Source organism: Benincasa hispida, chromosome 8, assembly GCF_027475165.1.
Source record: "Benincasa hispida cultivar pf3 chromosome 8, pf3_genome.v1.1, whole genome shotgun sequence".
Taxonomy (NCBI): Eukaryota; Viridiplantae; Streptophyta; class Magnoliopsida; order Cucurbitales; family Cucurbitaceae; genus Benincasa; species Benincasa hispida.
Genome location: NC_143485.1, coordinates 23,682,816 through 23,697,002, shown reverse-complemented (window position 1 = coordinate 23,697,002; position 14,187 = coordinate 23,682,816). Strand labels below are relative to the sequence as shown.

General features: G+C 29.3%; 1 protein-coding gene across 1 annotated transcript; it reads left to right on the top strand.

Moving 5' to 3' along the window:
- Nucleotides 1–2,724: 2,724 nt before the first annotated feature.
- Nucleotides 2,725–8,124, top strand: LOC120083800 (uncharacterized). The gene is made up of 4 exons (XM_039039679.2): nt 2,725–3,027; nt 3,102–3,361; nt 6,380–6,831; nt 7,647–8,124. The coding sequence occupies exons 1-4, from the start codon at nt 2,906–2,908 to the stop codon at nt 7,914–7,916; spliced, it is 1,104 nt and encodes a 367-aa protein (XP_038895607.1). The 5' UTR covers nt 2,725–2,905; the 3' UTR covers nt 7,917–8,124.
- Nucleotides 8,125–14,187: the final 6,063 nt, after the last annotated feature.

Genomic DNA, 14,187 nt, shown 5'->3' with positions numbered 1-14,187 from the left:
AAACAACTTTTAAATATATCTATAAAATATCATATATCAACCATTTTTCAAGTATATCAATAGTCTAGTAGATAATCAAGATGGTAAGTGAATCACATGTTTTAACTACTAGAGGAATACATTTTGGAATTTTCTAGATTAGCAATTGGGTTGAGCTTGTTTTGTTTGCTATTTTTCCAAACTTGAAAAGTTAGAGTGATGGTCTCAATTTTTGCAATTTACTTTGCTAATAGTGCAATTGCCCTTTCAAATTTTGTCTGTAAATACACGAAAATTGACAAAATTTGAAAATAAAGTTTAAAATCATGAAGAAGATCCTTAAAAAACACGAGAGATTAAGCTTTTATGACTCTGTCTGCATAAAAAAATTATAATATTTTTGTTTATATTAAAATAAGGAGAATAATTAAATCGATTTTTTTAATTAAGAAAGAAATATTATGAAATTTTATATAAAAAATAGAAAAAAAATATTTTAATTTAAATTAAAGTTTGAAAATAAAAGAATAATCATATCATCCAAATCAATTAAAAAATTAAAATAGATGAGGTTATCCCATGATGAAAATAATAGTACTTGATTTAAATTAGAGTTTAGAATTAATAGAATAATTTAAAATTTTTATTATTAAATTATCTTTTTAAACTAAAAAAAAAAAGAGGCGGTTTTCAACTCAAAGGATCGATCAACGTCTATCGTTCTAAAATTTTGTTATATTTTATAAATATTTTAGTTCATTTTTTTATATTTAAAAACAACTCATCATTTAAATATATTTATTTAAGGAATAAATTAAAAAATCCCCCACAAAAAAAAAAAAGAAAAAAGGAAAAAAGAAAAAGGAATAGATAAATTAATTGGAGCACGTGGATTCTACAGTATAAATTTCGTTGTCCACAGTACCTACACACTGATGCTATTCAATGAAATTTGAAAAAGGTAGAGGGATTGAATAAGAATTAATGACCAACCTACTCACGTACGTATACAAATAATACACTTGTGGTATTCAAGATGGAGGTCACGTACATATACAAAGAATACACTTGTGGTATTCAAGACGGTTCAAATTTTATATTTGTATTAATTTTTAGTATATGTAACTACAATTTTCAATATATGTTCCTTTCATTCTTTCTCTCAAACGTTACAAAATATGTATTTCTATCTCATGCTTAACCCTAATGTCAATTGTATCTCATACATAACTATTGTATTGACAAAACCAAAACATATCACATTTCATAAAAAAAAAAAATGTACGTACTTTATAAATATTTAAGATGTTTTTAAATATAAGAAAATGAACCAAAATATTTATAAGTATAGTAAAATTTCATTGTCTATCTACGATAGATCGCGACAGACTGTGATATTTTACTATTACTTGTAAATATTTTCTAACAATTTTTATGATTTATTATCAATCATTTATAAACTTGAGTGGAGAACATTAGCCATCTTAATTACTTCTCTTTAGTCTAAAATCTAATATTTTAACTCATTGTAGTATATTTAGATTTCTGAGTTTAAATCTTATTATAGAAATTCGTTAGAAAACCTTTCTTTTTGTCCCTAAATTTATTTAGCTTTTGAATTTTAGTTGACAAAGATTTAGTCTTTGTATTTTTAAATTTGTAATAATTTAGTCTATGAATTTTATGGAGTAACAATTTAGATTCTATAATTTAAAATTTGTAACAATTTAGTCATTATCATAAAAATTCCAAGCAAATTTCAATTTCAATTTTTATTACGAATGATTTAATCTGTATAGTTTATAAAGAAATTGGAAGATAATTAGTTTATTGATCTACGTGTGTTAAGAAATCTTATTAAATCTTAAAATAGATAGTTAGAAGTACTATATTTTACATTTTAAAATTTAGGGACTAAATTATTATATATAGACTAAATCGTTATTAATTAAAATTTAGTAACTAGACCAATTTGGTAGGAAATCTGAAAACAAAGGACTTAAATGAAAATATAATTATAGTTCATGGTTTGAGATATATGTTCGGTAGTAAATTCATATTTGAATTTTAATTTAAACAATTATTTTTAATATGTCTTATATTGTATTTATAAACCATAAAACTAGTTATAATTATCCACCAAATATTAGTTTAACTATAAACTAACATTAACTTATTTATGAACATGTTTGTATGTCAGTTTTTTTTTTGTTTAATTATTGTTTTCTAATATTATATAATATATAATATATTATATAATACATATTTTAATGGGTTGTTTTCAAATATATAAAAATGAACCAAAATTTAAAAATATAGCAAAATATCATTATTTATCAGTGATAGACAACACTGATAGATATTGATAGAATAGTGATATTTTGCTATATTTGAAAATATTTCTATCAGTTTTATCATTTCAATTACCCTAATTTAATTTAAAAATAAATTGGATTCATAACTTGACATATTGTATTTCTAAATGTTTATGTCTTTATTTAATATATATAATTCTATATTTTAAAATTTAAAAATTCAGAATGTAAATATATTAAAATATAAAACTATTGTTTTCAGAATCTCCGCAATTTAATCTTAAAATTTAAAAAACAAAATCATTATCTATGAGACACATATTTATTGAATGTTGCGACATTAATTTCTTAGCCAAAGAAATTTAAGCTAGGAGTACTCAAGTATAAGGGTTGAGAAAAATATATATATATAAATATAATAATCGTTGTTAAGAGGAATTTGATGGGAAGGGAAACAACGAAGGAAAAAAATAAAAAAATGAATTGATACCCCAACTTGTAATCCCTTATTATTGTTTAAATAAAAACTCCCATTGATCATTGATCATTGACTACAACTTTCTCAAGTCGTCTCCTTCAAAATCATTCTCTACAAACCTCTCTATATCTCCATGGATGCACCCCGAGGCAGCGACGGTGGACTACGTAGAGTGGCGGTGGTCGGTGGTGGCATCGCTGGGTCTCTGATTGCCAAATCCCTCCAGTTTTTCGCTCACGTCACTCTCATTGATCCGTAAGTAAATTTTGTGTATTCCTATTTTATGTTAAAATGTTGATATGATATTAAATTTATCGAAATTATTACAGAAAAGAGTATTTGGAGATTCCTTATGGAAGTTTGAGGTCAACGGTGGAGCCTTGTTTTGCAGAGCGAATGTTGATTGATCATTCCCATTATTTTACTAATGGGCGTTTGATAACTTCCCCGGCTGTGGATGTAACAGAATCTCAAGTCTTGGTTGCTGATGGACGACATGTCGTCTTTGACTTTCTTGTTGTCGCCACTGGCCACCATGATTTTACCCTTCCCACAACTAGAACTCAACGTCTTCATCAATACACAGAAGGTATATTCAAACTCTCTATTCATTTTTATTTTAATTTATTTTGTTTTCATCTTTAAACCAAACATTTCTTGCTAATAATTTCATACTCAAAAGCCTTTTTTGTTTCTTAAGAAACATAATTAGTTTTTGTTTCAAAAGTCAATTCTTATTAATTAATTTCGTTTTTAGTTTTCTATTTTTGTAATTTATGATTAATTCTTTCTAACTTCGATGTTATTGTTTTTTTTCCTCTTACAAAAACATGTGAATAATTAATCAAATTATTTTAGAAAAGAAAATTACTACAGAGAAATTCTGAGAAAAAGTACAAGATTCAAACTTTTTATTAATCTCACATGATAGATTAATGGTTTCGTTTTAAGTTTTTTATTTTCAAAATAGACAATGATTAGGTGCAAATGCATACCTCCATTATTATATCTAGTAGAAAAATAAAAATAATTCAATTTTTTTCTAAAAATTGTCACGTAACATATTTTTATTGGATGAGACAAGTTTTTTTTTTTTTTTTTTTTTTTTCCATTTTTCATTGTATGTTTGGTTTTATTTTGCAATTTTTTATTACTTATTTTTTTGTACCCATAGAGAAGAAAGGTTGAAGGTGATGACCAACCACCATCAATCACGCAGACCACATAACTCAAAAAATTGAAAAATAAAAATAAAAATAAAAATCATGCTGGCTACTAAGAAATAAATAAGTATATTGAAAATAAATAATTTTGACTCGAAATTTGTCAACTTATATCAATTTTATCTTTAAACTTTTAATTTTATTCATTTACAGATAAGTGATGAAATTTTAACTTAAAAATATCGTTAAAAGCTTATTAGTTCAAATACATAAAATTCTAACAAATTTTCGGCACTAGAGTTTTTTTTTTTTTTTTTCCTTGAAATTTATGAAGTTAAGTATATACTATCCACTAACAATTTTATATTTGAATTGTCTAACTCCACGTGTTGAAGTAAAAAAAAAAAACAAAAAAGAGTAATTATTTTAAATGGTAAAACTACTTAAAATATGTTTACCAATGATAGACGACAATAGATATTTATTAGTGAACGATAGATCGCAATAGACATCTATGATTCGTGGTCTATCATAGATAGATAGTGATATTTTACTATATTTGTAAATAAGTTACTTCATTTTCGATTATTTGAAAACAACCAAAATAAAAACATTAAAATATAATTTCATGCAGTTTGAATCTTTCTTTTTTCAAATTTGAATTTTATAACTAATTTTGTATGAATTTGATGTAAATGGTTTTTTCCTTTTAAAACTTAATGATGGTTTATTTAATCATTTAGGCTCCACTTGATAACCATTTAAATTTTTTGTTTTTGTTTTTAAAAATTAAGTCTATTTTATCCACATTTCTTGCAATGATTTGCATATTTCTTAAATGTAATAGTTGAATTCTTAGCCAAAATTAAAAAAAACAAAAATAACTTTTTGAAAGTCATTTTTTTTTAATTTTCTAAATTTTGTTTGGTTTTTTTAAGTATTGATAAAAAATAGAAAACAAAGAAAGAAATTTAGAAGTTGAAATGGTGTCCATAAGTTTAATTTTTAAAAATAAAATTGTTACTAGACGATGCTTTAATTAATTTTATTTTGTTTATAAAGTTTTTTACTTAGTCTGGTATGGTATTTTAGTTTCCAAAATGTTCGTCTTTCTGTCTCTACTTTCACTTTCACCATTCTTTTTTCATTAATTAACATTGATAAACAATAAAAATAAAAAATAAAAAATATCCAAATATGGGATTTGACACTAATCCAACTAATCATTAGTTCAGATATTTGTGACATTTTATTCTTCGAATAGGTGTCGATTCAGATATTTATGACATTTTATGTTTAAAAAAAATTAAAAAATAAAAATAATAATAAACAAAGCATTAAACTTTTGATGAGATAAAATATATATTTTTCTTAATATTATAAATTAAATAATAGACATTAATACAGACCGAAAATAAATATTCATCGAAGAATCAAGTTTTAAAATATAAATCTTAAATTTTAGAGACCAAATTGAAACAAAACTCAAATCTAAGAATAAAATTGTAAGATTTTGAAATTTAATAACTAAATTAAAATCAAATTCAAATTTTAAGAACTATAAGTATAAGGGTATGTTTGGTTGATTACATAAATTCTATTTTTATGCTTTCAAATTTACTAAGTTTAGCAAATACATGTTTGATAGAAAATCTGTATTATGTTTTTTAAAACTATTTTCGAATTTTGTGATTAAAACGGTGTACATTCTGAAAACAATATTTTTATGTTTTTAATGTATTCAGATTTTGAACTTTTGCGGAATTATATTAAATTAAGATAAAAAATGTTTAGAAATAAAGTATATTATATTATAAACTCAATTGATTTTTTTTAATTAAAACATGTATTATGTAAAAATAATAATTATACAACACTTTTTAGCACATGTTCATAAATTAATTTATAATAACTTATGTCAACCTAATATTTAGAGTGTAACTATGACTAGTTTTATGATTTATAAATATGATATCAAATAAATTTAAAGTAATTATTTAAATTAAAATATAAATTTTTAATTTGCTACTAAATGCATATATGAAAACGTGAAACACAACTATGTTTTCGCTCTATCTCTTGTTTTCAAATATATGTCTATAAATTCTTTATTAGACAAACACTAATATTTTTTCCTAAATACTATTAAGGTATGTGTTAGGTTTAACTTTTCAAGTGTTTAATTTTGAAAATTAGTAGAAAATTGAAGTATTTGACAATCCTTCAGAATAGCTTTTAAAATGGTATATTTTAAACGATTAAGAGTTTAAATAAAAATAACTTTTCTGAAAAATATTTTTCTCTAATCAATCCAAAGATACGTCAGGCAAGACGGAGCAAAATCCAAATTAACCTTTCTATCCTTGAAAATTAAGTATTCACAGCTATAGCTACGTTGATTATTCCACAAAATCACAACATTTGATGGTACAAAACCAATGCAGAAAATGAAAAGATCAGAAGAGCCAAGTCCATATTAATCATTGGAGGTGGACCGACGGGCGTCGAACTGGCCGGAGAGATCGCCACGGAGTTTCCTGACAAGGCGATCACTCTAGTTCATGACGGACCAAGGTTGCTGGAATTCATCGGACCAAAGGCCTCAAACAAAGCTTTTAGATGGATGATATCCAAAAGGGTGGATGTAAAATTGGAACAAACAATCGACCTAAACAACATGTCGGATGAAATCACGAGCTTTCGAAGCTCGAAGGGGGAGATCATCAGAGCCGACTGCTATTTTGTATGCACTGGAAAACCAGTAGCCTCAGCTTGGCTTCACAAAAGCATCTTGAAAAGCTCTTTGGATAGCCATGGAAGATTGATGGTGGACGGATATCTGAGAGTTAAAGGCCGACATAATATCTTTGCCATTGGAGACATCACTGATATTCGAGTAAGACTCTCTGCTTTTTTAGAAAAATATTTTCCTGCATTCTCGACTGCCCATATTTGTGCAGCACATCTAGTAACCAAACATTTTTTCCTTTTATTTTTTTAGTATTTGTAATTGTTTTCTATGAAGATTAGAGAATGCAGAAAGATGAATATAACTTAAATTGCACCCAAATATTATTTTTCTTTTGTACATTTATTAGGTTCAGACTAGACTGCCTCTAATTCATATGTTTCCTTTTTTCTTACCTACTAAGAATAAAATGCAAAAAAAAAATCATTTTTTAAAAAAATTGTCATAGATGTTTTCTAGGTTGCACTCAAGTTTTTGTCTATTTTTTTTCAGCAATCCTTGAATACTTTCCACTCTTTTTTTTTTTGCAACCCACTTCAACTATAGAAAAATGCTAAAAATAAATGAGTTCTTTGGTGTTGCCCAAGTTGGGCTCGTTTTCTAGCACCTCCAATAATATAGAAGATATAAATTAAAAAATATTTAAAAATAAACTTGTCACATCAAAATTTGTGTTTGAACTATTAGGAAGATTGCACAAACTAAAGATGTGCATGTTTAGGATGCACTTAAGTATTTTTCAACTTTGATTTTTTTTTCTTTAAAAAAAAGTAAGAACTAAACCATTCGATTATTTTTAAGAAAAATTGTTGTTAGATGACAAATTTTAATTGGACAACCGTTAAATAGGACAACGTAGACAATCCAAGAAGTATTTTTGAAATAAGTTTAGTATATGGGGTGGCATATGATAATGAAGTATTTAATTAGCATATGTTAATGGATGTGAATATAATTTGTAGGAAAGTAAGCAAGGGGAATCAGCAAAGAGACAGGCAAAGGTAGCTGCAAAGAACATGAAGAGGCTAATGGTTGGAAAAGAGAGTAAAATGGAGAGTTATGTGGCTCAATCTCCACCCACAGCCATGGTTTCATTGGGGAAGAAACAAGCAATTGCCCAATTTTCTTTCACAACTATGTCAGGAATTTTCCCTGCTTTTATCAAATCTAGAGATCTCTTTGTGGGTAAAGCAAGGAAGCATTTAGGCCTACACCCTACTTTACTAGATTAATTCACCATTTTCTTCTCTAATTTCTTCACTCCAATTTATGGCCTTTTTTTTTTCTTTTTCATTTTTGCATTTTTCTTTTATTATTAAATATCATGTATCAGATGTGTTAGGTATGTTTTACTCCACTATTGAGATATTACAAAATTGGTGAAGTTGACTTTAATTGCAAATATTGAGTACTCATTGTGTTTGTGTCTGATTTGCTATATTTTTCTCTTGTGTAGTGTATTTTTAATTATTATAATTCTTCTTATAGTTATGTTAATTATTCGGATAATTATTTTAAATGGTAAATAGTTAAAATTCAAGTATAGCAAAATGTCACCGTATCAGTGATAGACAACGAAAGACTGTAATAGATTTCTATCGCTAAGCGATAGACTGTGATAGACTTCTATCACCGATTTCTATTACTCAATGATAGATGCACTACAAGAAAAATGAATTCTCCCGACACCTAAATCGATCGTCGGGAGAAAGGGTATCTCCCAACGACGTAAAGGGCGTCGGGAGTTCTCGAGGAATTCCCGACGGAACTCCTGATGACGTATATCAGGCGTCGACAGTTACTGGAACTCCCGACGCACTATACAAGCGTCGGGAGTTCCCCGACTAACTTTCGATACCGTTTTTTCATGCGTCGGGAGTTCCTCTCTCGATGGATTTTTCCCGACCAAACTCCTGATGACTCATTATTTGTCGGGAGAGTCACTTCCGATGCATTTTCCACTCTTTCCCGACGAATTGTGACGTTGGGATAAGTTAGATTTCTTGTAGTGTAGTCTATCACAGTCTACCGCGATTTATAATTGATAGATAGTGACATTTTGCTATATTTGTAAATAAATTGACTCATTTTTCTTTATTTGAAAATAATCAAAGGTAAAAATTGTTATAGTAAATTTTACCAAAAAAAAAAAAAAAAAAAAAGTAAATAAATAAAGTAAAGAACGTGTTATTTTAGCTTATAAAAAGTATTCCTCACAATTTTATTTTAAACTCTCAATCTCAATTTTCAATATCGTTACCCTTCCATCTCTTGGTCTGATTTCCAGACTATGCAACATTTTTTTCTTTTATTTCTTTTCAATATTATAATAATTATTTTCACCTTTTGTTATATGAAACTGAAAGTTAAATGATGTTAATAAAACTATATATATTTTTACTTCAGATCCACAATTTTTCTTACACACTTCAGTTCCACATCATATCTCATTTTTTTTTTTAAAAAATTTTAACGAGAATATCTTAAATTTTTATAGACAGTTTTCAAAATTTAAAGTTAAAATTGTTGAAAAATGAAAATAAAATCAATTAAAAAAATTAAAACATCACAGCTCTTCATGAGAGGTATATTATTTTGGTAAAGGGCACAACATTTGAAATGATGTTGTTTCTCTAAATAAGTGATTGTCACGAGTAGTTTATAAATTTGTTGTTTTCTTATCGATTTAAAACACACAAAAACATAAAGAATTGTGATACTATAGTATGATTAGTTGATTTTATTACTGCAGACAAGACTTGAGCAATGTATTTCGTAACATGTCAGTATTATGTTTTGTAACATGTCTTGTATTGTGGAGAATTTTTTCCTTATATGTCGATATGTGTAGTGCATATTTGTTGCGTTACTTTTCTATCTGCAGCAACATGTTTTGCAACATGTCATGTATTATGTCAAGCACAATATTACGTGACAGCCAGATTTTGTAGAATATTTTTTCCTTATATGTCAACGTGTTTTGCAAATTTCGTGTCTGCCTTCCTTTTTCCTATAAAGATTATTTCTTCCTTCCTTGAAAATCTTCTCAAGGCTAGTCATATATGTATTATGTCCTTGTTTAATTTTAGGATTAGCTTCCTTATCAGAGAATTGTGTGCAATAAAAGTTTTAAGCTAGGCATACAACCCCCAAGACGTAGGTGATATTGCACTGAAATGGGTTACCAATTTCTGTGTCTCACTACCTCTATTGTGATTGTTTGATAATAAGTTAATCTGTTTGTCAGTTATCGTTACAAACATCGTACTTGACTTTTGTATCTGTGTTAGATCCACTTAAAATTTTAAAATTGTTCCTCCATAATTCCCATCTATTCTCTATTTGAATTGTGTTGTGAAATTGAGGAGTAAAATGACGTACTACAGCAGTACGTAAATCGAAATATTATAATATAATAATTAAATTATCAAAATAACAAAATAAAAAAATGAAATATGAAAATTCATAAAAATTCAAAATCTCTCTAAAATTTCTCCAATTCTTTCCCATTATTTTTCTCAAATCCTTCAAATACCACTATTTATTTAGCAAGTATAAGGTGGAATTATATGAAGTTTGTAATTGTAGGACATATGGATAACATGCATAAATGTTGGGGTTAATGGGATAATGCCATTTGGTTTTTTTTTAACACTAGACATTGAGTATCTATTTTTTGTAATATATATAATACTCTCCCTTAGATGCCATTAAATATATGAAATATGCCTCATAAAAACCTTACTAATAAAAACCTAATGTGAAAATATCCTAATGAAGGAAAAAAAATACATATTTCATATAATCTAATAATTTTAAAAGAATACAATAATTTGCTCCCCCTCATAGAAACATCACTTGAGATAATGTTATACACTAATTTTTCAAATGTTGCGATAGGTAATGATCTTGTAAATAAGTGTGCCAGTTATCCTTCTAACAAATTTATTGTATAGTGATGTCCCCATTTTCTTCAAGATCATAAGTGTGGAAAAGCTTTAATGAAATATGTTTTGTTCTATCTCCTTTAATATATCCTCATTTGATTTGGGCCATACATATTGTATTATCTTCATATAATATCGTTGGTAGATTTTTACTAGAAGACAAGTCACATGTTCCACGAATATGCTGATTCATTGATCTTAGCCACACACCTGCTCGACTAGCCTTGTGAATACCATGAATTTCAGCATGGTTTGAAGAAGTGACTGTTATGGTCTATTTTACTGATCACATAATATAGCAGTTCCTCCACATGTGAATAAATAACCTATCTAAGATCTAGCTTTGTGTGAATCAGATAAATATCCAGAATCTAACCAATTAAATAAAAAATTGATTTATTTGAATAAAAAAAACCTATAACGATCGTTCCTCAGAGACAAGAGGAATATATATTTAATTCCATTCCAATGTCCTTTTATTGGAAAAGAACTATATCTAGCTAATAAATTTATTGAAAATGCAATATTTGATCTTGCATTATTAGCAAAATACATAAGTGCACCAATTGCACTAAGATATGGTACTTTAGGATTAAGAAGTTCTTCATTCTCATCTTGAGGTCAAATTATATCTTTCTCTATGTCGAGTGAAAAAACTTCCATTAGAATGTTTAATGGATGCGCTTTATCCACATAGAATCTTTTCAAATTTTTTCTGTGTAAGTTGACTGATGAACAAATATTCCATATGTTAAATGCTTAATCTGTAAGCCAAGACAAAATGTTGTTTTTCCGAGATTTTTCATCTCAAATTCTTTCTTAAGATATTCAAATGCCTTTAAAAGCTCTTCAGGAGTTTTAATTATATTTAAGTCATCGACATATACAGTTATAATAACAAATTTTGATTGTTATTTTTTTAAAAAACACACAGATATATCGAATTATTTTGATATCGTTCTTTCAACAAATATCCACCCAAGTGATTGTACCACATTCGCCCTGAATGTTTAATCCATATGTCTGTAACTTAATTGAATATAATTTCAGGAACTTGATTTATGTTAGGAAATATGGAATATATATGAACTAAATACACTAGCAAACCTCAACTAGAAATAGTACACTAAATGTATAGTACTCGAACTCAAACTTAAGTCAGATGATGTTGTAGGATTGTATCAACAGCAGCGGAAGCATAAGGAACATCTAAACACTCAAATTCACTAATTTTGGCATAATATAAAACATGCTTCTGCAGAAAAATGGGTTTCAAGACATACCTCTTGTAGAACTTTTTCAAAGCTCCTTCTCCAGCTGCAATCTTCTCCATATCTTATTGTAGACAACCTCAATATCTTCCCCACCATTCTCTTGGTTCTCTAGATTAAGTTGTGGGACTCAAAAAAAGCTTGAATCAAAGGATGAAGGAGAAAAGCTCACTGCAGCTGTCACACCCCGCCCTAGACTACCCTCTGAGCCTGGGAAAGGGTGTGATTGCAACAGTTATCAACCCTTTCGTTGATACTTACTGCCTAATAACTCTTGCGAAAATAACTCTGATACCAATGTACAAATTGAACAATCAACTGATTAAGTAGGCCCATTTTATTTTACAACAATGTAACGTTTATACAACTTCAAGACTTAATTACAAATTTACAACAACAGCTGTAAAACCCTCCGGAAGTGTAACTGTGGCACGTGGCAGACCTTGACTATAGCAGCACCCTGGAACTCCTCACCTTTCACTACCTGGGTGGTGGGGGGTAAAACATAAAACATGGAAAACATGAGCTATAAAGCCCAGTGAGTGGTGCCTTTAGATAAATAAATAACTTTGTCAACAGAAATATACTTTTGGGAAAGTAATACATAGTCAACAAGAACATTACCACAAGTTCAATATTATTTTCTAGCCAAACCGCTGGACAATCCCCAGCTCGACCGCTGGTTAAAACAATCAATCCCCAGCTTGACCACTGGTTATCACATAATAAAAACATCCCCAGCTTTACCATTGGTTATCCCTGGCATGATCCTACATTTTCCCCAGTACTTTCACACGTACACTAAAACAACAACAATTCTTGTGGAAACTTTCCCTGTACCCTATTATCCCGCCAATGTGCACATCGACTATTTTTCCGCTAACTATGCTTAGGTAACTTGACTATATTTCCTGTCAGTCATCACCGACTATCATTTTTCGCCGACCGAAGCTGACTATATTTTCCCGCCAAGTACCCTTTTCAAGCATGCTAACTATATATCCCAGTACAATTTCAGTTTCCAAAACAAACATATAAGCAATATCTTAACAAGCATAGTAATCAGATAAACATATATCCCTGATCATGCCAATTTAACATTATCCCCTATATATTTACCTATATATAGAAATTATATCAACAATACAACACACAATAACCACTCACCTTGGTTGGTTAGGAACTTTCCTTTCCGAAGTTCCTTAGGTTTCTTTGGTTCCCTTTTGAACCCTAAATTCCAGATTCAAATATTAACTTATATTACTCATAGTTTCAGGACTTATTTTAAAATACTTCATTCTGAAAACATGTTCTAAAATGTCTAAGAAAGCTTACCATAAAATTGTAGCTCAGAAATCCTCGTGATTTGGCTAGAATCTCAAAATCTTCAAGACTGGCCCAAGCTTATCCGACAGCCTGATCCTTCTGCCTTTTCTCAATTTTCAGCCCGATCCCTTGGAGCTTATTCTTCGTCAGCCTTACCCTTAAACTAGACTCTTCTAGCTTTCAGATGGCTTTGAAATCACTTCAAACGCACGAGTATTCTGGGAGAAATCCTCGTTCTAAATTGATGCTACTTCCTGTCTTTTCTGCCCGACAACATCTCCTCTCTTGGAACTTCTTGACCAATGCATGGTCTTGCTACCAATGCATGTGTTCTTCCATCGATGCATAGTCTTCTCCCAATTAGTCCTCACACACTCTCCTTTATGTCCTTTGAAGAGAATTTGAGTTCTTATCTGCAGTCCTTGGCCCCATTTATAGGCGTCCAAGATTACTCTACGAACGACACCTCCTACTTGGCTGCATGTCCAAGTGTCTTTTCTTCACACCATCAACGCATTCTTACATCAACAAAAGCCAAGGTGTTTTCTTCTCCTTTCACCAATGTATAGCCCTCATCCTTTACATGTCTTCTTATGCATCAACCTAATTTGCTTAAGGTTTAAGAATTCCTTTTAACAAGCCACATGTTCGGATGACGTCCTCCATATGAGTTCATCCTTCCTATGCGTCCACAAACCCTTAGATGTTCAACGCATAGTATGCCATCAACGCATAGCAAGCCAACTCACTACCATCGCATCTAACTTAGCCATCACAAGAGCCAGCCATCACCAACGCATAGGATGGCTACTCATCCTCGACGCATGGCACACTAGGTATCACCGCAAGGCTTGCTCGACATGGGCGCATGGTGCTTGGCATAGGCACTAGCCGCTCGACGCATGGGCGTATGAATTAGGTGCTGACCACTGACGCATGGACGTGTGGCTTAGGTATTG